The sequence below is a fragment of the Falco cherrug genome, chromosome 9 (assembly GCF_023634085.1).
Source record: "Falco cherrug isolate bFalChe1 chromosome 9, bFalChe1.pri, whole genome shotgun sequence".
Lineage (NCBI taxonomy): Eukaryota > Metazoa > Chordata > Aves > Falconiformes > Falconidae > Falco > Falco cherrug.
The window spans coordinates 10,732,339-10,755,986 of NC_073705.1; the positions used below are offsets into that span (position 1 = coordinate 10,732,339).

General features: G+C 50.2%; 1 protein-coding gene and 1 long non-coding RNA gene across 3 annotated transcripts; one reads left to right on the top strand and one right to left on the bottom strand.

Moving 5' to 3' along the window:
- Window positions 1-51: 51 nt before the first annotated feature.
- LOC114016628 (uncharacterized) lies at window positions 52-8,008 on the top strand. Its single transcript, XR_003561193.2, has 2 exons — window positions 52-992; window positions 7,733-8,008. It is a non-coding gene; the product is annotated as an uncharacterized LOC114016628 (long non-coding RNA).
- On the bottom strand, window positions 2,268-19,686 carry UAP1L1 (UDP-N-acetylglucosamine pyrophosphorylase 1 like 1). 2 transcript variants are annotated; one of them, XM_055720731.1, is made up of 9 exons: window positions 19,358-19,686; window positions 13,165-13,369; window positions 11,307-11,482; window positions 9,985-10,157; window positions 8,963-9,156; window positions 8,010-8,150; window positions 6,227-6,412; window positions 5,407-5,473; window positions 2,268-4,679 (listed from the first exon to the last, which is right to left on the bottom strand). In XM_055720731.1, the coding sequence occupies exons 1-9, from the start codon at window positions 19,626-19,628 to the stop codon at window positions 4,593-4,595; spliced, it is 1,500 nt and encodes a 499-aa protein (XP_055576706.1). In that variant the 5' UTR covers window positions 19,629-19,686; the 3' UTR covers window positions 2,268-4,592. The 2 variants fall into 2 exon arrangements, with proteins under 2 accessions (XP_055576706.1, XP_055576707.1); XM_055720732.1 differs by lacking the exon at window positions 19,358-19,686 and adding an exon at window positions 17,925-17,943.
- Window positions 19,687-23,648: the final 3,962 nt, after the last annotated feature.

The window sequence follows — 23,648 nt, forward strand, 5'->3', positions numbered from 1 at the left end:
CTAGCCCCACAGCACTTCCGGGACTCTATGGCACCCCCGGTGAAGCCGCAACCTAGCAACGGCGGCCGCGGGGGGACCGGCCCGCCACGGGGGAGCCAGGGCCGCCACGGCGGCGGGGGTGGCTGCCGGGGACGGCGGCAGGCTCCGGCCCCCTTGAGCGCGGAGGGAGCGTGGGGGCTCGTTCTTCTCACCGCAGGCAGGGCGGCGGCAGCCACAGCCTTCACCGCCTCAGGGAGCGCGGGGGCCCTGCGTCCCTGCCGCCGGTGCCACCGGGGGCCGCAGCACTCGGAGGGGGACCCTTGCGACCCTGAGCAAAGCCACCGCTCATGCTGGCACGGGCACCCCTTTCGGGCTGAGGGTTAGTGGTGTCTGGGGCTGAATTTCCTTCATTTTCCCTGCTTTTACCACGAAGCCAGGCCCTGCCCAGCAAGGACTTCAGCTCCCTGACAGGGGTAAATGAGACGGAAGGAGAGGCCGGGAACCCCCGCTTTTCCTCTGTGTTGTGAGGTTATAATATAGACACCAGTCAGAGAAATACTGGCATGAAAGAAACATAAATGGAAATGTGTGCATCAGAGGTGATCAGGAAAAAACAATGACCAGTAACAGAACGGCCTGTGCACTCCCATCAGTCAAGCTCAGGAGGTGTGAGCTCCCATCCAGCTTGGAGAACCACACTGGTAAGGCTCAGGACCAACCATGCAGCCGAAGACACTGTGCCCCAGCAAGAGGAGGATGCAGCAGACACTATTGCTCCTCCTGCCAGCCTGCGGGGAAGGCGAGCACAGTGAAGGAAAACCCCAAACAACTGCTGACTCTGAGAGGACAGAGAACTGTCTTATTTATCATCTGCCAGTGAAAACCCCAGAGACACGTTTTACAGCTGGCATCCCTTGTCCTCTACGTCATATACTGGGAGTCCTGGGCAGACAAGGTGGGAACACAACAGGCCTGAGAGTAGACAACTGAAATATCTGAGAGGATGCGAATGGGTGAGTGAAAAAGCAACTTAAGCAGTTGTGTAAATAAACCCTTCTGCAAGACCTGGCACTAAATTTTGGTACTCAGTAGGCTCCACCTGCCCCACACAATTCCTTCTCTCATCTGCTTCTCCAAAGACCCCCAGCCCTTTGTCACTCCCTGTGCAAATAGTTCCCTGCATCTTCACTGGGGAGGAGGAGGGACATTACCAGCGGACATAGAAGAACAGGGAAGAGTGCTGTTTCGTGATATACACATTCAGAGCCACATGACTGGTTTTGTAATAAATGTTCTTTCTAGATCAGGTTCGTAGTCCAACAGGAAAAAGAAAGCATTGAAGCAGCTGCTTTAAGACTACTGCTTTTAGTGCTGGCACTGAATTCACAGTCTGCCGTGCCTAACTATTCAGTTAACATGCATCATTCAAGCCTTTAAATTTGGAATCCACCTCACTAGATTTCCAGAACAAATGGAGTATTTGGCATTTTTCTAAGCATTTCATGATTAAAAAAACTAAGCAAGCAAACAGTTCTGGTAGATATGAACACTGCATAAACAAGGGAAGGAACAATTTAACAGAAGCCTGAAGCATGCATTAATCTTTAGTATTTATTTTCCTATCACAGGAAACTACTGATTCATGTAGCTTAAGGATACATTAAAAACCTCAGCAGCCTTCACATGGGTGCCAAGAGAGCAACATGGGGTGGAATAGTAAGGAATTAAGTGTATCTACTTCTGAGCTTTGCTGGGTTCAGCACTAAACCCCCAAGAGGGGACAATCTCTGCTTTGTGAAAAATTACTAACTTCCCCTACTGATTGTTCTATAAATAGAGCCCAGTTCAGAAAGTGCCTGTCAATGGGAAGCCAAGCAAACGTTGCATTACAGTGAGCGGTCATTACCTACATAACTGTGAAAGGCTGACTCAGATCTAAATCACTCAAATCTACTTAAAAATAAAAGAAAAACACACACACCACCCACAGTTAAACTCCTTCCCCTCAGTAAACTGAGTTGAAAAGCTTGGGAAAAAAATAAGATTGCAGGCAAGAACACAGTCTTCCATTTTCTGACGCAAAAATATATCCCATAGCATCAGACCCCTTCAGGAATTATCCTGTGCTGAGTTCCACATCCCCTTGTACATCTGAAGCGCGGGCTTCCAGCCACGCCCTCAGTGACACTGTCTCAGTGTCCTGCAGCTGTGGTGACAACACCCATGACACATAAGGACAAAGACAACAAGCATATTTTCCTCATGGACGAGACACAGACACATAGAAATCACAGTAACATCTTTATTATAAAAATGCTTAAGTGTCCAAAAGTTTCTGGAGTACTATAGGACCTCCCTTTGTTTCAGGTACTTTTTAAATTTCATAATGCATACCAGAATTATTTTGTTACACAGAGATTTTATTCTTTTTTTAAGTTCTCTCAACGTTTTTTCTATGATCCAGTTTAAAATGTGAGCTGTCATAGAAAAAAACCCAACAGACAAGGCATTCAGCATTCTAATTCAGCTTCTCCTTGAAAACAACCTCTAAAAACCATGTCAGCAGCGCAGTGTACACATGATTAAGGCACATGGGAACCAAAGTTTCAAAAGAGAAAGCATTTTAGGAAGAGCAAAAGAAACATCCTTTCTTTATAGCACAGTGCAATTTAAAACAAGCATGTGCCTGAATCAACAAGCAATACTCACAAAGATACAACACAATTTGTTCTCCAATATAAAACTTGACTGACAGGAATGGAATGACCCATAGAAACACCATGTGAAAAGAATTACAGAATTGGATTCAAGGACAAATGCTTAATTTATACTAAAAAAGGGAATTCCTGGCTGCACGTGCAAACTGAGGTAATCAAAACTGTCATTAGCTGGTTTGCATGTGCAAAACATTCATTGCTGATGTGCACACAGATACACTCTGCCATCGACATTTAGATGCTTGCTTTGGAAAAGATGAACTGAAGTACACACTGTATTTACTCCCAAAGACATTTTTATACTTCCCCAATATTCTGAACACAGCTTCACCTCAGGAATTACAGAAAGCCACAGAAGTTATTAAAAAGATTTATGCTTAATAAAATAACATCAGCAATTCCTCAGTAGAAGCACATGCATGCAATAACACTCCAGATGAGGCATCTTCCTCACCACCTTCCTTAACACCTGATTTAGGGGAAAAGTACAGAGTGCTCCTCAGGCAAAGGCCACCCAGCAGTGCACCTGAAGCATCCTCATTAAGGGTGAGATGACTTTGGTGTGTTCAGTGCCTACAGCAGGCAGGTGCCCGAATGGCACGAGCTTGCCCAGGGCAATGTCCAAAGGCTGAACAAGAACCATCATTTGTGGATCACAGCCACCCTGGGATCCCTTGGCCAGGGCTGAGGTCACATGCTACATATGTTCTGACAATTAACGTCCTTAATTAGCTAACACCTATCTTTACATTATGGTAATATATTTAAAAGGAAGGCATCTAAAGAATTATTTCATAGGTGAAAGTGCTGGAAAACTGCTAGCCAGAAACTGTAGAAGCAGAGGCTGGTGTTTCACTGTGTACACCAGTTATGCTGGGATTAAGTCTTTTTGGTTGTTGTTTTGGTTAAGCATTAAATTCTGCCATCAGGATTTGTTCCTCTTATTAACATTCAGGTACTTTTTAAGAGAGTCCCCTTTGAGGGTATATTGCATACATTAAACAGAAAAATGAAAAGTATATAAATGATTGTTATAGATAGGAAGAGCAGAGGGTTGTGAAAAAAATTTCTCATCGCCTTTTTCTTTTTTTTTTTTAATTAAAAAACCCAGGTCACTAGAGCTCTAAAGAGCAACCAGTCTAAGCTGCATATGTTTATGGTTATGTTTTCTTGGAATGGCACCAGCGTTCCTAGACATACTAACTAGTCTGTTCTGCTCTGGAGTCCAAACTTCAAGCAATGCTTACACACAGCAGCATCCCTACCTGCAGCAGACTCCTCTGCGTGATCTGGTTAGAGGACACAATTGCAGAATTGAATCTTCTAACCAGCATACGATTAGGGAAAAGACGGATCTCTGGAGAGAAAGACCCCAGTACACAAAGTCATTCTGTAATTTTCAGGATGGGACCTCAAACTGATTCTTCAGCTGTGTACACAATTTTTAAAAAACAACAAAAAAACCAAAACAACAAAAAAAACACCCCAAGCAGCACAAACAAGATACCTAACAAGGCACTGAAGAGATTTAATCTTGAATGCAAAGCTGGTTTATTACCACCCTGACTGGCTCTTTTACATACATGTATGCGCAGCAAATAAGAAATATAAAATCTGTTTGGTACCTGGAAGGTATTAATCTTCATTCAAATCCAAGTCTACAGAACAGACTGAGGTAAAAGGCATAGCCTTCAAAGTTACCAAACAGAACTAGTGAGCACACACATGTGTGTAAACACAACTGCTGCAAGGATCTGGCATCAATCCAATACTGCAAAGCAATATTTTTTTTTTTAATATAATGCACTTCATAGCTGACAATTTCAGTGACGTCAGTCCTTATAATGGATCTGACAGACAGGTATCCGATTTGAGGGGGAAAGGCCTCCCTCCTCTTCAAGAATTTCCTAGCATTGCTGCTTTGTTTTCATCAAGTACAAAGGGAGAAGGGAAGTCTTTGTTCTTCATGTACGCCTCCAGACCCTGAGAACATGTGAAAACAGTACCGTTAGCCTGTAAATGGATCTGGCTGGTTACCTGCACTATTTTTAAGTCTATGTAATGTCCTCAAAGAACAACTGACGACCCAAAGTTAAAAGGTCACGGGAAGAACAGACAACAGCAACACCTTCCCTGGTGACAGAGATGGAAAGTATTTCAGCCCCATGCCTGGGGTTCATGAAGGAGAGGCACTGAAGAACCATAAAACAACAGATCTCAGAAACAAGCTTCCTGAGGAGGGGCAGACATGGGAAGGTGTGTCCTTAACTCACATTAGAATAATCCTAGCAAAGAAAAATCAACTTAAATCGTGTTGCTTTCATTTTGTTCTTACAACACATCGATTGCGATGTTTGCCACCTGCACACAAAAACCTAGTGAAGATGTAAAGTATAGTGATCCCATGAATTGTGTAATTTGAATATTCTGCACTTTTCATTCAGAAGGTCTCAAAGTACTTGGGAGTCTTCATGAAACTGTGCAGACTTGTTGCAAATCTCATTTTACAGATGGCTAAAACTGAGATCAAACCAAGTGCTGAAGAGTAAACCACAGTGGAACCATGAAGGATAACCACGAGCCCAAGTCCTAGTTCCCTTGATCTTACAACGTCTCAGCAAGCCCAGGCTAAATACATCCCCCGTGTCTGGAAGGAAACCTGCATACCTGCACACTCTTAAAAATACCTCCCATAGATAGTTATTCTCACCTCTCCAAAGTAAGACACTAATGGAGAAATCTCGCACACGGCTGGAGGATCTTCAGTTCCTGAGAGACTAGAAAACACAGGATTAACTTCTTGCTATGCTTAGAAAACAGTGCATCTTCTTCGAAAGATCATCAAGAACAGGATATCCAGAAGGATAAGACATTTGTTATACTCACATGCACCAGACATCATTCAAACACAAACTGTGAAAATACAAGGTCTCAAATGTTTCTCATCAAAACAAAACCATTGCTTTTATAGAGTGCTTTTCAGGTAAAGTGAACAGCTTGTGGGTTTATTAAACTGTGAGTTGATGAAGTAATAGCCCCATGGAGTAAAAACAGCTTCCTATTCAGTGTGATGCAGGAAATATCTGAATTGGTCATTGTTGTAACAGCTGATCCTTAAGCCCACCCGAGAATCTTGCTGGGCTTTAAACATGAGACTACATTCAAAAAAGCTGGTGAGGACTAAAAATTACAATTCCTTGGGCTGGCTAAATGCAGAATGATGGAAGAGGTTGCCATTGCCCGATGAACTCCTATAGCAAGAGTCAACTCATGACCCCGAGTGCAGGAATCTCTAGCAGCAATAAAGCCCAGAGCACTGTGCATTACCACCTAGAGCACTCACAACCACTACCAGAGCAGGAGGTGTAACAGACATCACGCTGCATGTTCAGAAAAGACCTAAAATCATGCCAAGTCACCCTGTGATCAAAGTAATGCCCAGTTTTGTAAACAACCATACCGTTAGCCAGCCAGCATGGTTGGGTGGCCACAGGCAGAGAAGCTGCAAAGGTGGTCACAGAGGTTTGTACCTGAGTTTCTCTGGTGTCCTGCAACCATTTTCATCCAGAAATCTGGCCCCAGCCTTGAGAGCCCAACGGTAATGCTGGGCCAGGAGGGCTTGCCGAGCAGTGGTAGGAGTGTCTTTGTCAGCTGTGTCTGCATTTTTCAGTGGTGAGAACTCCTCTTCTCTCAAAACTTCAAATGCCACAAAATTCCTACCGAAAACAACGATAATGAAAAACAAAGCTAGTCATCAGCCCTGCTGATGCAACAACAACTTTCATGGGGAAAGGCTCATACATATTTTAGGGACCAGCGATGTATGCAGCCTGGGGCAGTCAAGCTAAGGAAAGCCCACCTCCCACGTGAAGAGCAAAGACGTACCAGGGCTGTACAATGGAAAAACACAAGAAGCCCAATCTCCTTGGGGACATAACAGCAGCTTCACGACCCTCCAAAAGCTGCACACAGGTGAGAAGCAAAGCCACAGTTCTGCAGAGGTCCCACAGAAACCTCTCCAGACACTGGGAGGCTCCTGGACAAAAAGTCTCAGCTAAGAGCATGGCAGGAGGGAGAGAGCAGTGATGCTTGAAGCTCTGAAGCTCAGACACAGCACCGAGCTGTGCGGCTCACTTCACAGCACAGCACCCCTGCTCCAAGAAATGGCCACTCCACTTGGGAGTCTGTAGGCAAGGTCAACTGAGGACACCAGTTCCCAGGGATGAATAAGCAATACGGGAGGATTCACAGTTGAAAGCTAAGTACAGCTGTTTACCAGAAATGAGAATGCAAATTAAAACATCCCACAGCAGCATCTGTGCATTTCTGCATTTCACATGTGAAGAGCAGCTGCCAAGCTGGTTTTGCTGTATTATTAAAAAAGTACAAGGAATCACTACTTGCAAATGAGTCCTTTCAAAGCTCAGAACGTTGAATATTCAGCATGATACTTCTTTACTGAATGCATGTCAGATAACAGGTACCAGTTCAAACCTTGGGCTCTCTGTCCTAAAGTGAATCCTCTCAAAAAAAAATAATACTATCCCCAAAACAAAGATAATTCGGTTTGCCTGAGGTCTCTTTTTGCCATTTATTTAAGCCTAAAACAAAATCTTTACTGCTGAATTCCAGACCTTGAAAAATAGGTTTTATAAGAACATTTATGCTAAATTCCTAAATTATTAAAAGCTGTATTCCCCAAACACAAAGTAAGTACCCCGACTGTGCTAACACCGTGGCACAGCGCACTCGGCTATGTTTCAGAGCTTGGCAAGTCAACACTGACAGTTCCCACAGCAACAGTAACTTGGCCCCACAGTGCTCAAGCAACCTGTTTTCCAAGAACAAAGAGTGTAAGCTGAGCCCTGGCATAACACACACCAAGAACATAACCAGAGCAGCAATTGCCAGGGAAGCCACAATCCTCAAAGACCCAATTTTTGCAAATCTGAATACTCCAACATGGGCTTGTATTAAATGCTGGCTTTGAGTTCGATTTCCTTTTTTCTTTCTTTCTTTCTTTCTTTCTTTCACAGGACTAGCAGATGCCAGGCCAGCCAACACATCCTTGGAAGAAGGAACAGTTCTGGGAGCATGGTCAGAGCAAGCCGGGCTATGCCAAGCACCCTGCAACTGCACCTCTTGGAGCCTGCAGCGTTACTGTTGCGCTGGAGCTTGGTGTAAATCCAGCATCCTTCCTAACAAGCCACCCACAAACCACACGCTCCCTGGCAAGGCCTGTTACAACCTACAGTCATTCAAACAAAACATTGAGAAAGGGAGGGAAAAAATAAAATCATGTCTGCCACTAACTTAGAGAACTGGAACACATCAAACACAAACTTCTCCAGCTTTATCCCGTTTGGTTTTAGCGGTTTTACCAGATTTCCCTCCTCGTCAATGTAGGGCACCTTCTTTATGGCTACATGATGCTTCAGCTGTGGTTCATATTTCCTGCAAAAGGAGAAGAAACAAGTTCATTTCCTTCCTGCCCACTTAGAATGAAGTAATACATTTCTGGGAAGCAGATGGCTTATTACTGCTCTGGGTCATCTCTCAGCTGTTGTGGGTGTTGCTCTCTCCAAACTGATCCAAGTCACATCCAGGAAAAACACTTCACGGAGCAGAGCAGCCCTGCACCAGTGCGACATGACAGGGTAAAGCAAGAGGAGACCAAGAACCTAGCGTAGAGCTGAAATTGCAGGCAAAGATTAAAAAAAAGGTAACCCAATTGTTACCTGACAGGGATGACAGCAGAGCAAAGCAGGTCCCTCACACAAGGGTGGATCAAGCTCTTCAGGAAGGTCGTACAGCTGCTCACTGAATGCCCAGCATCACATCCCCACCTCCCAACACCAAACTGCAGGCTCCTTCCCCCGCTTCATCCTCTCCCCTAACCTCTGTTGCCCCAACGGATGCCATGGGTGACACCTCCATTGAAAATCCTCAGCACGGGGCTGCATCATGGCCAGCACTGCAGCCCGCATGGCTGTTCACCTTTGCAGGCCCAGGGGGTCATGCACTGGTGTATCTTGGTCAATCTAGCTACAGCAAAGCAGGCAACCTCTTCATTAGGTAAGGCCTGAGGAGCACGCTGGGGCTCTCAGAAGGGGAACATCACTGCTTTGGACTGTTTGGAGGAGAGCAGAAGTGAAGAGCAGAGCAGGAGGTACCATAACTGCAATTCCAGGGTGGCAAACGGGAAGACCCACTGTTGGAGGCATTTCTGGGCTGCACAGCTGCCTAGCAGGTCTGCTGGGACTTACTGGGCCACTGCCTCCAGGAACTCGACTGTGAAGAAATGGTTGCAGATATTGCCAGTGCTGTACATCAGTCCCCCCTCGGGGCTTTGCTGCTGTGCAGTCTCCAGGCTGATCTCACTGTATTCCACCACCTGGTAGACCCCATCCACACAGCACAGCACCCCAACAGGCTCCGTGGGGTAGGCTTTCTCCACCACCTGCAGCCACAGGACAGAGGGCTATGACAAGGATGAAGAAAATCCCAGCACTATTCCAACCAGCTCCCACATACAAACGATCCTACAGGACTATTGCACGCTGATCCTGCAGCACCTTCAGAGCACGGGCAGGGCAGTGCCGAGTGTGCAGGGTATCCCAGAGGCACATTCTGCCCAACAACTGGACATCAAACTCTGTATTCACACGCTTAATTGCACAGTTGCTCAGAAGACAAACCAGTTAAAAAAAAATTAGCACACAGGGGGGCACTTCTCTTGTCAAGGACTGGGACCCGGCATTAAATGAAAAACGTCTGCAGGTATTAGCCCTCAGCTCCCCATTTGCATGAACAGTGTTAATGATTAAAGTAATATATACCTGCTGCCTAATGGGGACAAAAAGCAGGCTGGTTTGGCTTTCCCCATCTTCCACAGTGGGATATAAGGAATGCCTCCATTGGACTTAAAGGTACATTTATAAAACGCATTACAACCCAGTCCAATGTGGCTTCTAGATGGCCCAAGTGCCTTTGTAGAAAGGGCAGGGCACAAAGAGGAAGCAATTCCAGTCTGTAGTTTCCTGTGCAGTCACAGTCCCTGCTTTAATTGAAGTTAATTTTCCACAGCACTCCAGGAAGAGCAGAGGAGGACACCCGCAGGTGGGAGCTCTGAATGCAACGCAGGCAGCAAGCAGCTCCTCTAAATCTGCTTGAAGTGAGCCGCTGTTCAAAGGTCTGAACACCTCAGCTCATTCAAGCCAGCAGCTTCCAAGTGTAATCAGACTTTAACTCCCCAGGGGAAAACAGCCCGGCATTAGCTCCGCTTCACCTTTGCACCACAATCTGCCCCTTTGGAAACGCAGAAGCCTATGAAGACTGGATCTGCCATTTTCACGAGGATATTGTCCACACAGTATACATGGACATACTGGATTCCACGCTGCTTCATGTCATCCAAGATCTTATTATCCACCAAAGCACGGTATAAGCCACCATTGCCATCTATAACACAAGAGAAAAGAGAAAGCCCTGGTTAATTAGTGACTTTATGGAGTTTTTGCAACTAACAGTGTAAGTTGAAAGTCCTGAACAAACTTTCTTGAAGAGCAGCGCAGCGAATGCTTTCTAGCCAAGACTCACTGCTACCAGGTTTTATTTCCAGCTCTGCCACAGTTCAGACAAGCCTGTTGCCCTCCACACCCCAGCTCCCTCACCAGCAGCATGGGACTGCGGGGACCAGCCTCGCAGAGAAGAGTTACAAAACTTTATGAAGCCTTGTAAGATCTGTGGAGGGAAAACACTACAGGGCAAAACATGATGCAGAGGGTGGGAAAAGCCTGTTATTTCTTCTCCTCAGTGCAGAGCGAGAGCGTATTTAAAACTCAGCTTGGAGAAAAAGACAAAAATAAGTCTGATTCTGGGGACTTAATAATCTGCAGGGGGAAGATTCTGTTTATCTTCCCCCTGCAACTTCCCAATGACTTTTTAAACGCTTGAACTGCAGATGCACAAAAGACAGTTGCATTTTGGTTCATCACAGATCACCCTTCCACAGTTCCTCTTCTTGACACCCCTGTCACCTCCTCTGACACCCCTGTCAGCTCAGGAATACCACTCTGTAGCCACAAAACCACATCACTGCAAGACAGCCCCAACCCAGCTACCTTCACCGAGCCATTTACCATCTCCAGAGTAAGAGGAGAACCTTACTAGGTGAGACATGGCAATCATTTTAGAAAGAGTTAACCCGCTTGCTGCTTTTTTACCCATTTCCAGCTATCAGCCTCAAACGGGAGCCCAGCTCCCAGCACCTTCTTCCCAGGAGGCAACACCCCAGGGATCCCACGCACAGCCCTGCCGATGCACGCTGTTCCTAACCTGCCACTGTACCGCTCCTAATCCTGCCAATGCTCCCAGACTTTGATAAAAAACATGTGCTGTGGGCAAATCTCCAGCAAGAACTACACAGCAATTGCTACACTCTTGATTACCAGCCTGAACATTTAACTGAATCCTCCCATGCTAATCAGAATCATTAACACTGACCTCCAAAGCCTGCTCCATGTGCCAAGGCTGGCTGATGGCTAGTAGCAATTATCAACACATATTACATCACTGCATGAGCAACGTTAAGAATGAACGGCGGGGTACCTGGAGCCATAGCAATTTTTCCCTTCTCCTCCAAGATGGCCTTCCCATCAAAGGTGACAGCGGGCAGCATCCGTTGCTCAAACATGACCACGTTGGATCTATCCAGGTTGAAGTAGTTGTGTTCTACAAAGAACTCCTCTGTCGGTGCCAGCGTGAACTCACTGGTCATGATGTACCTGGATAGGAACAGGTGCTGAGTAATGAGCGAGAAAAGCACAAGCCAAAGAGAAAACTACAAACAGAACACAAAAGGAAGGAAACTCAAGAATGTTAAATGAGAGACGCTACAGGAACCTGCAGTTTGCAACCAGAGCAGGATTGCTCTCCTCCAGAACTCATCCCGCAGGAGGACTGCACAGGGTCTTCTGCACAACCCCACCCTCAGGCTTAGCTCCAGCCAGGACAGAAATGCTAAATGTGAACTGCATATCCGAATGAGCTGGAAAACAAGGCAAAGGACGGTACAATAGCCTCATTCAGCCTAGATTCAAACTGATGTTAAGTGTCTAAAGAAAGACTGACCAGCACGAGGTGCTGAGAATGAGCTGCAAATCCACAGCAGCTCAGTCGGCCAGTGCCTCTTCTGTGCCAAGGCAAACAGCAGCATTTTCAAATACTGGCTGCATGATTTGTTTTTCCCTTAAGTTTCTCTATTTCCTCATCTCCTTCCACCTCCACATTGCTGCTGTCTCCCCCTCCATTACCCTCCTTCTTCAACAGCAGCTACGAGCCATCTTCATCATCTACTTGTCAAGCCGTCTTCATCATCTACCTGTCAAGCATTTCAACAATTACTAGAATAGGTATACAGGGTCCTTTGTCAGCACACATGGGGAATCAACCCCTTGCAGAGCCTGGACCACACACACACACACAATTTACACTTTTGCAGCACAGCACGGCCTGGCCTCTGCTGTACTGTAGCAGCCAACTGCCTCCTCAGTCCAGGGACTGAAACTGTAAATGTAATCAGATGTTTCATCCTGCAAATAACCTGTCCTGGCTTCCAGTAGCACCAGGGATGGTGCATTTGCAATTCAGGTCATGCATGCATGGCTACAGAAAGAAACACCATTTGTAAAACAATGTGCTTCTCTGAATGCCTCGGGCACCTGCTCTTTCACTCTTCCTAAACCCCAGCTCAGGCCAGACTGATTTCATGAAGGTACCTCTTCATAATCCAACAAAGAGCACTTAGCAGAAAACACTACCAGAAGCATGCTGCAGCACCTCCCTCTCTCTATCTCCCCCACCACATCCCATAGGGTATTCATATTTTGCAACTTGCACAGAGCTCGTCTCTTTTGAAGGCTTTTGAAGGCTATGAGCAGCCAGGAGAAATGGCAGCCAGCTATACACAGCGACAGCAGGAGGTGGCCTGAACACGGAGCGTGACAAGCATTTACTACTGTGAGGGAAGGTGGTTTTTTGCTGTGGCAGAAACTGCAGGCAAGGGGAGGCAGAGGGTCTTGGAAGGCGAGTTCTAGGCGATCTCTCCCTCCATGCAAGAACCTGAGAAAGCACAGCACAAACATGAAATCTCTTGCGAAGCATCTGAAGCAGGCACTGTAAAGTGCTGTTTACTGTTGTCAGGGACTGTGCTTGAAAAGGCAGCATGGTACAGCAGTTAGGGTAGAGGTCAGTGATTCAAGGGCAGTGCACGGTCCCTCAGGTCTGCAGACACGGACCCACCACTTCCCATCCCCGTGCACCCTCCTCTAGCTGCTGGCATTGCAAATCCTGCAGACAAAAGTCTCCCTTTGTATAGCACCCAGCAAACCACTTCTAGAAGACAGCATAGGCAAGAGCACAATGCAAAGACCCCTGCACAGTAGGTCTCTGGCTCCAGGTCACCTACCAGGGGATGGCACACTTGCAGTGGTGTCTCTGGCCAGCGAGCTGCTCCACTTTGCGGATTCTTTCTGCTTGGATCTGATACAAGGTCTTGCCACTGGGCAACCCCACGTTGTACATGCCCTTGGGATAGCTCACTCCCAGGCGAGTTCCTTGTCCGCCAGCCAGGAGCAGCACTGCCACCTTGTTCTGCGCGATCTGATGCAAGCCTGAATGGGAGAAAGAGGAACATAAGAATCACAAAAGCAATCGACACCCTGTGCTCTTCTCCTGAGCCTTTCTGCTGAGCTCAGGCAACAGCCAGCAGCTGCCAGTTCAATGCCCACTGCTGGCAGTTCAGAGAGAAATGAGATGCTGTGCACGATATGAAAAAATTCATTTCACATCTTTGATGTGGCAGTTTCATCCCCTAAAGCAGCAGATGGCATAACAACAGGCAATAGCCACGGGTTGCAACTTAGGAGGTTCAAAATCGACATTAGGATTAAAACTCTTTACTAGAAAGGTGGTGCAGCACTGGAAAAGCCATCCAGAGAGGTGGGGGATGTCCCCTAAGGTTTTCAAGGCTTACTTTGATAAAGCCATACCTGACCTGACCGAGGGCTGGGTATGGTCCTGTTCCAAATAGGGGTTGGACTAGAAACCTCCAGAGGTCCCTGTCACCAACATTTCTACATCTCAAAGAACTGAAGTGTTGTCATCTTCAGTAAAGGACTAGCATATCTGGAATCTGCCTTATCAGCTATCCGTACTTGTGCTCCAACTTCTGTTCTGCTGCAGTCAGGACACAGCCAAGCCTGCAGAAACCGCAGCTCCCACAACCTAATTAAAAACAGTACCATCTCTCCCAAAAAAACAGAAAAGTCCAAAACTTGGGGAAGAACCAGACCACATAATAAACACCCAGCCCATTCACAGCCTTTGTTCCCTGTCTTCTCTCAAGCCAGCATCACAGTAACAACTGACAACCATGAGAAAGGTTCTTCCTTAGGGAACACTTTGTGACTGACAACCATGAGAAAGGTTTTTCCTTAGGGAACACTTTGCGTTCCTCCAGGAATGCAGCAAGCCCTGGGACTGCCCAGGTCAGCGGCTACACCTCTGCTGCTCCACGTTACACTACCAGAGCCTTTTGCAACCTAATGCCAGAAGTCTACCAGACATCGCTGCACCTGCCACTGCTCCCTGTGGTCCAGGGCACCCCGTGCTTCACCCCAACATCCGAGGAGATAACACCCCCCCAGTTTTAACCACACCTGGGACTAAAAAATTCCTGCTTGGACTGGAAGACATAGGGACCAAAGATACTGAATTAGAAGAAAAATTGGTTTTATGTTCATCTTTAAATAATTGGCTGTTTAAAGGAGCAAAATCAACCTGGCTTGGGTTTAATTCTGTTCAAAAATCTAATTTTCAGCAATAAAAAGAGACACAAGTCATTTGTCTCAGTGCAGTTATACTACTGATCTCCCCAGGCTTACAAGTTTCAGTCCCACCACAGCAGTAACAACATTCTGCCTAAACATACCCCTTCCGAAAAGGCTCACGATGCCCACTCAGGCACACAGAAGGAAGCGGTGATGCAGCCCTGCCATCGCTTCACTGCAGAGTGAGCCTCTGAGTCCGCAGGACCACAGAAGCACTGGTTAGAAGCCACCTCTGGAGACCTGTAGTCTACCCTCCCACTCCAAGTGGGATTAGGAGAGCTCTTTAGAGGGCAACCTGTGCTGCAGGTGGAAGTCTGGGGATTTCAGAGTTTCAGGATGTCCTTGGATAGAGGGGGAAGCTTGAATGGGTTTAAACATAAAATTTAAAAGGGACAAACAATAGCACTGGGTGAGCTGTATGGTGATGCAAATAAAATAAGCATAATTTCATGCAACAAAACACAAGCAATTAACGGCTCCTTCACATCTTTACTGAACTTCCCATCACAAAAGTCTTAAAGCACAGAGCTGGGGGGTCTAAGGTGTTAGTTACACCGCAATTACTCACTCCAGTCCCTGGCACACAGTTTGCTGCCACGTGCTCAGCACAGTTTGACAGCATACAGCACCACTGCAGGAGAAGGGAAAGACACAACCAAAGGGCTCCAGGTCTCCCAGTGCCCCAGCTCAGGTGGTGGCTGTTCCCACACTGGGACCCAGTGCAGAGGCAGCAACAGGGAGGGAAAAGGGTGCGGACAAGACCTCTGCTTGGCACACAAGCCTGGCACACCTTCATTCCTACCAGCCTCCTCTCCCTTCCCTTCTCCCAACTCCACACACAGACCCAGAGATCAGCAAACTGACAGCCAGCTCAGCACCAGACCAGCCAGGGGTGCTCAGCTCCCAGCTGGCCCTTGAGCCCACATCCACCCCAGGACCAGTCCCGCCATCACCTCTGCTTGTGCCTTGGAGCCACAGCCATAGGACCAAGCGGGAAGGGATCATGGGCCAGCAGAGTGGCCAGCAGCAATGACAAAATTACCAGTGGGGAGAGAAAAGTAAAATTATTGTGGTTAGAAACCAAAGCCAAACTCTTCAGCTCAGGGCACTGCTGTGGCAGCCTCCCCCTGTCCTGCGGCAGGGAGAGGACACTCACGGCTGCAGCTGAAGAAGTGAGTGTTACCATGGGTGAAGACATGGTTGCACAGATGCTGCCCACTCCCCCCCCTGCTTTATCCCAGGAAAAGGAATAACGACTGTCATGGTCCTGAGCTCAACCAGCGCAGGGAGCTGATTCACCGCTCTGCAAGGAAATGCCTCTCGCTTGGCCAGTCTATCCCTGAGCAGGCTTAATCCTGGCCTCTCCACAGTAACGATAAGCCTCTCGTAAAACAAGATAAACAGCCGTGTCTGAGCGAAGAAAAGCCCTTGGCCACTAACACTGTCAAGTGCACTCGCCGTCATTCCCACAGCCAAGGATGACACTGCACGAGTCACTCTCCAGTGATTCCCAACCACATTTAAAACCCACAGCGGATGGACACGAGCCCAGAGAGCTGGCAATGGCAAAGGTTCTGAATGTCACCGTGCCACAGCCGCCGAGACAGCACCGCAAGACCAGCATGTGCAGCTGTGCAGGGCCAGCAAGCCCAGTGAGCACAGGAACTAATAATCATAGAATGATTTAGGCTGGAAAAGTTCTTTAAGATCATCAAGTCCAACCCTTAACCCAGCACTGCCCTGCCCACCACTAAACCATGTCCCCAGGTACCACATCTACCAGTTTTTTAAACACCTCCAGGGATGGTGATTCTACCACCTCCCTAGACAGCCTGTTCCAATGCTCGACAACCCTTTCAGTGCAGAATTTTTTCCTAATATCTGATCTAAACCTCCCCTGGTGCAACTTGAGGCTGTTTCCTCTTGTCCTGTCGCTTGTTACCTGGGGGAAGAGACCGACCCCCCCCTGCCTACAGCCCCTGTCAGGGAGCTGCAGAGAGCCAGAAGGTCCCCCCTGAGCCCCCTCCCCTCCAGGCTGAACACCCCCAGTTCCCTCAGCTGCTCCCCATCAGACTTGTGCTCCACACCCTTCCCCAGCTCTGTTGCCTGTCTCCGGACACGCTCCAGCACCTCAACGTCCCCCTTGAAGCAAGGGGCCCGAAACTGAACACAGGATTCGAGATGCAGCCTCACCAATGCTAAGTACAGAGGGACGATCACTGCCCTGGTCCTGCTGGCCACACTGTTTCGGATACTAGCCAGGTTGCTGTTGGCCTTATACACATCACCATCCAGTTGCCTCCAGCTACTTGCTCCTCAGGATGCAAATATCTGGCTCATCCACAGCTGCACCAGTTGTGCCACAGCTACAAAACTACCAATACTCACAACTAAAGTTCCTAACAACTGACTCACCTTGATGCACATTCCTGCAGTAAAATATTCACTCCTCTTAAAAAAAAAAAGTCCAACTTATTTCCTGCAGCATATGAAATACAAACAGCTCAACCAAACAAAAAAGGGAAGATGTGCTGGCTGTTAAGATACCCACCAATGCTGCAGTAAGTCTTATTCTGCACAGAAAGGAAAAAACAAAAGCAGGTTTTGCAGGAAGAACAGATTGATCTTGCAAGAACAGACTGAATTTTTCTGCTGAACAAGCACATCAGCCCAATTACAACAGCAGTCAGCAAGAGAAAAATAAAGCAAAAACCCCAAAATCCTTAATTCTGCAGAGCAGTCAGATAACCAGAAGAGCTCATCAAAACCTCTGATGAAATGGGAGCTGGGAAATGCTGTGCAGGGGCACAGGGATGCTCCCAGGAACGAGGCCATATCTGCAGGGACACACATCACCCCAGCACTGCCCAGGTTCAGCAGCACAAAGTCTTGCTCCTGATTACCCTGCTGTGGGAAATAAAACCCAGGGGACGATTCCCATCTCCAGCATTAAACTGTCTGATAAAAACAAACCCCAGGGTACCAGAACCGCATCCCCCTCTCCTGGTAGAAACTAAGAAACACTGCCAGCAAGTCTGACGTGGCTCAGGCCATCTGGATTTCAGGGCCAGGTGACCTGTGCATGGTGCTGGAGATCCCAAACAGACCTTCTGGATCCCTGTAAGCACCGCTTCCAGAGAGCGAGGCCAGCCGCACGCAGCCTGCCGCCCCTTCCCTTCCCTCCCCTTCCTTGCTGCAGGCGGCAGCACAAGGCAGATACACCAGCTCCTCGCTGGCCTGCCAAGGTGGAAAAAAAAGGATCCAATTTGGTAAACTTGTTAATTGAACTGCACAGCCCTGACCTAGACCCATCTACCTCTAGGATTCATAGGTTCACCTCCTCCTTGCTGCGATGCTCTCAAGCAAGAGGCAACCACAGTCTGGGCAAGTCCCCCCCCAGTTACATCTGGGTGGCTGCTACAGTGCTGGCTGGGTGCTGACACCCTCTGCTCAGCTGCAGACGTGAGCGTGGCTGGTGGAAACCACAGTTGGACCAAGCTCACGTGGCCCCTGGGTCACCAGAGTTTCCTCTCGCTCCTTCCATCACTGCTCAGCCCCGTCAGCAGAGTCTGATGTGGCAGAAAAGCTCTGCACTGTGACCTCGCCACTGCTGGTTTTGCTTTTATTTGCAAATTGTTACTCCCCTGCCCGCACCCCCCCACCTCTTTGCTGGCAGGTTTAGGTCAAGGCTGTGTGGACACTTGCCACAATTTATGCAAGTGTCTCTCTGACCACAGCTGGGTTTTTTCTGGCTTCCTGTTTTTTATTAAGATTATTTTTCAACGGTGCTGTTATATTTTATAAAGAAGGAGGGGAAACAGATCTGAACCTTTGTAAATAAATAAAACGGAGTGTAAACTTAGGAAAAAGCGCAGGATGTCAGTGTAAGACGTGCTGCGGGAGGAGAACAGCACCACATCCAGCCATGGACCCCATCCTTCACACACCCACGGGGTGACCAGGGAATACCACCAGCATCTCCTGGGCTCCAAAAATCACGGATGCTGGGTTTTTCTGGGCTTCTTCCACACTAGCCATCCACTCTGCTGCCAGATCCCACCTCCCTCCTGCGCCACACGTGGCACAGCTGGGATGGGGCCCCTCGCCAGCCCAAGGCCTGCCCTCACATCTGGAAGTGATCTGAGGGATCACCCGGGCGCTCCCAGTTGGGCAGCAACACAAACCCTCTGTCCCCAGCCTCGCCAGGGTCCTCACCCCCGCCGGCACCGAGCAGTTGTACCCCGGCCACCGTACGGTGACAGCCAAGAGGGAAAATCCCATGTCCCAGCCACCGTATGGTGACAGCCAAGAGGGCAAGTTCAATGTCATGGCCCCAATGTGCTTGCACAGCCCCTGCCCGCCCCCCCCACACACACACCTCTCCCACCCCACCTGCCCCCCCACCTCCCTGCCTGCTCCCCTTCCCCGCCAGCCCCCCCAACTCCCTGCCTGCCCCCCCCGCCTCCCCGCTGGCCGACACCAACCCCCCAGCAAAGCACGGTGCCGCCGCACGGGATGCCTGCGGCCCCCCCCCCCCCGGGTTAAGCACAGCCCCCGTCTCCGCACCGGCAGGATGCCGCCGGGGGGCAGCCCGGCCCCGGCGCGCCCCGTCGGGTATAAGCCACCCCCGGGTGTTTTTTTTAAGCAGCAATATTTTGGGCACCGAACAGCGGGAGGGCCGCGCTGGGCACCCCGCCCTGTGCCCCCCCTCCCCGCGGCCGCCCCCCGCGCTGAAGGAGGGGGCGCAGCAAGGCCCCCGGCCCCGCTCACCTTCCGCCTCCCAGCGCTCCAGCGCGGCGGCGCCGCTGCGGCGGGCGCTGCCCAGCAGCCGGGCGGGCAGCGGCTCCATCCGCCCGTCCAGGTGCTCCGGCGGGCCCCGGGCCCCGGCCGCCGCCGCCAGCCGGCAGTGCTCGCCCAGCCCCGGCGGCAGCGCTGCCAGCAGCGCCCGGCGCTGCTCGGGGCCCAGCTCGGGCCAGAAGCGCAGCAGGTGGCTCTGCCCGCACCGCGCCAGCCGTGCCCGCACCTCCTCGGGCGGCCCCATGGCGCAGCTGCCGCCGCCTCTGCCCGCCGGCACCGGGCGGCACCGGGCGGGGTCACGGCACGCCGGGCCCGCCTCCCGCAGCACCTCCCGCCGGGGCCACGTCCGCTTCCCCCCGGGCGGCTCCTTCCCGGGGCCCGCGCTGCCAGGGGCGCGGCCTGCGCCCCCCGCCCGGCCCCAAGGCCGAGGTCACAGCCCCGCCAGCGGGAGAGACGCGTTTGGCTGCTGGGGGGTGTCTGATGGGGACCCCGAGGCTGTTGGCGCTGGGACCTGTGTAGGTGGGGAAGCCGCGCGCCCCGTCTTCCGCCCACATGTGCGAATGCATCGGAAAGCTCCCGGGGTTGTTGCAGCGGGCGGGCAGCTTGGGGGGTCCCACCGCACGCCGGCCATGATGCCCGCTGCAGGGTCAGACCCCCTGGCTCCAACATCGGGGAGATCCCACCTCATGCCAGCCTTGATGGCCGCTGCAGGGTCAGATCCCCTGGCTCCAACATCCAGCTCCTCACCAGAGACGCGACACGGGCAGCGGTGAAGTGACAAGATGCGAAGACCCAAAGGCTGAGCCAGTCCCCAGGAGCCAGAAGGCAGGCAGGGGGGCAGCCAGCCCTGTGGCCCATGCTGTGGTCACAGGCTGCCGAGAGCAGGGACAGTGACATGTCCCATGCACCTGCCTGCGAGCCACTGGTATGTTCGGTTCCCTCGTGACGCTGGCCAGCTTGGCACTGACTCCCCATCGCAGCCATCAGCTGCCCCTGTGGCTCCAGCCTGCTGTCGGGGCAGGAGGAGGTGAGGAGAGGGACAGACACAGCCACCTCCCCGTGTGTGACTGCAGTCAGGGGCACTGGACCCCCACAGATGTGACATCGGGTCAGGAGGAGTCCCTGATAGTTGGCCCAAGCTTCTGTTTCACACTCCATTTCCCGTTTAATGTGACTCGACATAGCCCCTGCTTGATGTTTCAAATACTCCTCACCCCGCTCCCATTTACACAAAATCCCTCCCTGCTATGGATGAATTCCCTGCCTGCCTGGCATGGGAATGGGTGCAGGTCCTTTCACACACGTGGTGCCTGCACAACCATCGACCCTTGTTCATCAGAAAAGGCTCTGTCAGATCCGACTGACAAATCCAGCCCTGCCTTTTCCTGCAGGACCCGTTTAGCCCCTGCTGCCTGACCTTGAAGGAACTCCAGCACATAGCCATGGGATCTCATAGCTATGGGATCTGTAGCTGTGGGATCTCAGTTATCATGCTGATGTTGGTGAATGTGATCCCACCCCCCAACTCCAGCCATCCACCAGAACAGGTTTGTCTTGCTGCACAGAGTCCCCTGGGGTTAATTCCACAACCCGTTGCACCTGTGTGGGTAGGAATTTTCTTCTGTAAAGCAATAAAACCACTGGCAGGTTGGATCAGATATACCAGGGAGGACAACCTGAGAGAGCAGGAAGGAGGTGCGCTTGGGCCAAATGAAAAGCAAACATGCAGGTGGAACAGGAAAATCGTCATTAAAAAAGCTCCAGCACTGGGAAAACAGAGAGCAAGCACTGTTCCATTGGGGTAAGATATTCTACCAGGAGAGAGGCAGAGCTTCTTAATTTTAATGCCCTGCTTCAGGCTTCAGTATATAGGTATCCACTAATACATTGCCCAAAGAAATGCAGTTTTACAGTCGTTCCCTGAATAAGATGAAAGGCTGAGTAGTTTATGGCATGACTTACTACACACTGCCCTTAGCCGCTCCTGGGACAGCTGGCTTTGTCGGCAGCAACGGAGTGGAGTTTATGATAGGACAGAGCAATTGCTAGATGGATTCCAATCAGAGGCCTTGCAGCATCTATCACGCTTCCATTTCAACCTCAGACCATTCCCCATGTTTAAACTCATTGTGCTGAGACCCCATCAGCTGAAAGGGCAGGAGGGTGAGACCAGACACATGTGACTGCCATTTCCTACAACACAAATCCTTGCTTTGTGGCCCCAGGCATGTTGCAGGGCAAGCAAACGAAACCACCACCCTCCTGGACAGCTTATTTTAGCTTCCCACTCGCTGCCCTCCCATGCCTCGTGACAGCCTGCGAGCCGCCAGGCAGCCACCAGACTTCCTGCTCACTGGCCCTCGGAGGGAAAAACAGCCGGGAGGAAAGAAAAATGACTGTGGGAAGTGCCGTCCCCCTCCAAAGCAAACAGAGCATGTCCTCAAGAGGCTGTGTAAGCAGCAAGGTGGAAAACACATGGCATCTCGGAGCTGGGAAGATCAAACAAGATAGCCCTCCCGCAAGGGAAAATCTGCTGCGTCTCCGTGACCGCACTCCCCTTGCTGTTTTTATCTTTTCCCCAGAGGTTTCCTGGGCACACATGCATTTCTGGGTCGTCACTTTGGTACCCTGCTGGAAGTGATTCCCTGCACCCCCTCTGCTTTGGGGCTGAAAGAAGAGGTCAACACCAGTTGTACTTAATGAATCGGACAGTAACAGGGAGAACCAGAACCTGGCATCTGGACGGTTGTTTGCACAGCTCCTGGACTGATTTTAACCAAGCCCTGACCTGGGTATGCTCTTGGAATCTGTGCTGGCTGGGGAGCAACCCACTTTGGATGCAGCACTGTTTTGCTTGGCAGTGCAATAGGTAGAGGTGGGCTGTGCTGTTGCTAGCTGGTCTGCATGCCAGGCAGCAGCACGCATGCTCTGAGCCCACAGACACGCATCTGGTCCCCCAGCAGACCTTGCTTTCCCCCACAGCAGCAGAGGCTCACAGCATCCGCCTAAACACTGTCATCAGGGGACAACCTCATGGCCACAATCACCATGTGTCTTCTGCAGAGTCAGGATTTACATATAAACACCTAAGTGCTGCTGAAGTCAGCATAGGGCTTAATCTACTGCCACTATTGCCCAGCATCACCCATTGATGGTCACTGGCACGTAGGAAGGTGCCCTGGTCTCCACCATCAGCACCCTGTTCCCTCAGCTCTCTGCTGGGGTTTGGTGTGGCTGCTGTGACCTCTCCTTCCAGGCCTGGCAACATTGGTCGGTGGGACGTGCTGGCATGCCACCAGCCTTCCAGGGGACATCAGGCACCCTGTGCCCTCCCCGGGGAGGGGCAGTGGTCAGTTGCATCCCACCACACTAGAGCAGTGTCACCGCCAGTGCCTGCAGGCCAGCCTTGAGGGACAGTTGGGCCAGGTTTAAATGGCAGCTGGTGCTTCCCTGTGGCTTGGAGGAAGGAGAACTGAATTAAAAAATTAAAAAACCCCAAAGATGGCTCTGTCAATCAGAAGAGCCTGGGCTGGCCCCAAGATAAATGATGCAGTGGGAGGAAAAAAAAAAAAACAAACCCAAACCAAAAAGCATTTTCCAGGAGTTTCAAAATCTTCCTAACTTCGTTCACCCAGGAGGATAAAAACATCGGCCTGCCTCATGGCTGCCTCTTGAGGGCACTTTGGGATGGAAAATGCAGTAAGGCCAGAGCTGCACTGGGAAGTTGTGCCCCAGCGCCCTGTTGCCAGAGAAGAAAGCTCCACGTGGAGGAGCGAGAGTAATTTGTCTGAACCACCACACACAGCCAGTGCCAGGGACTGTTCCTCCTGTCTATGGATTGCTTTCCTGGTGGGATAGACCTGGTGGGCAGGGAAATCGGGCGAGTGACCTGAAGGTCATTTTGAATTCTTCCTGTTATTCCTGGCTGTTCCAGCAAGCCCAGAGAGGTGGGAGGAACCTAGAGAAAAACTCACTTTCCTGCAGACGTAGCATTTGCTGAGAAAAACAGCCCATGTGCTGGTGCCCACAGAGCTGAGCAGGATCACATTCACTGCCTTCTTTCTAGAGCAGAAAGGGGAGGGATGATGCACCGCGGTGTTCTTTCTCCCTGTATCCTGCACAGGTGTGAACCTGTTCAGCCAAACTCAGCAAAGATCTCAGAACTGGTAGGACAGGTTTGGGAGACAGATTAAAAAAAAAACGGGTTGAAGAAAAGAACAGCCCAGCCATAGCCCAGAGGAGACCAGCCAGAGCAGGTCCTTGA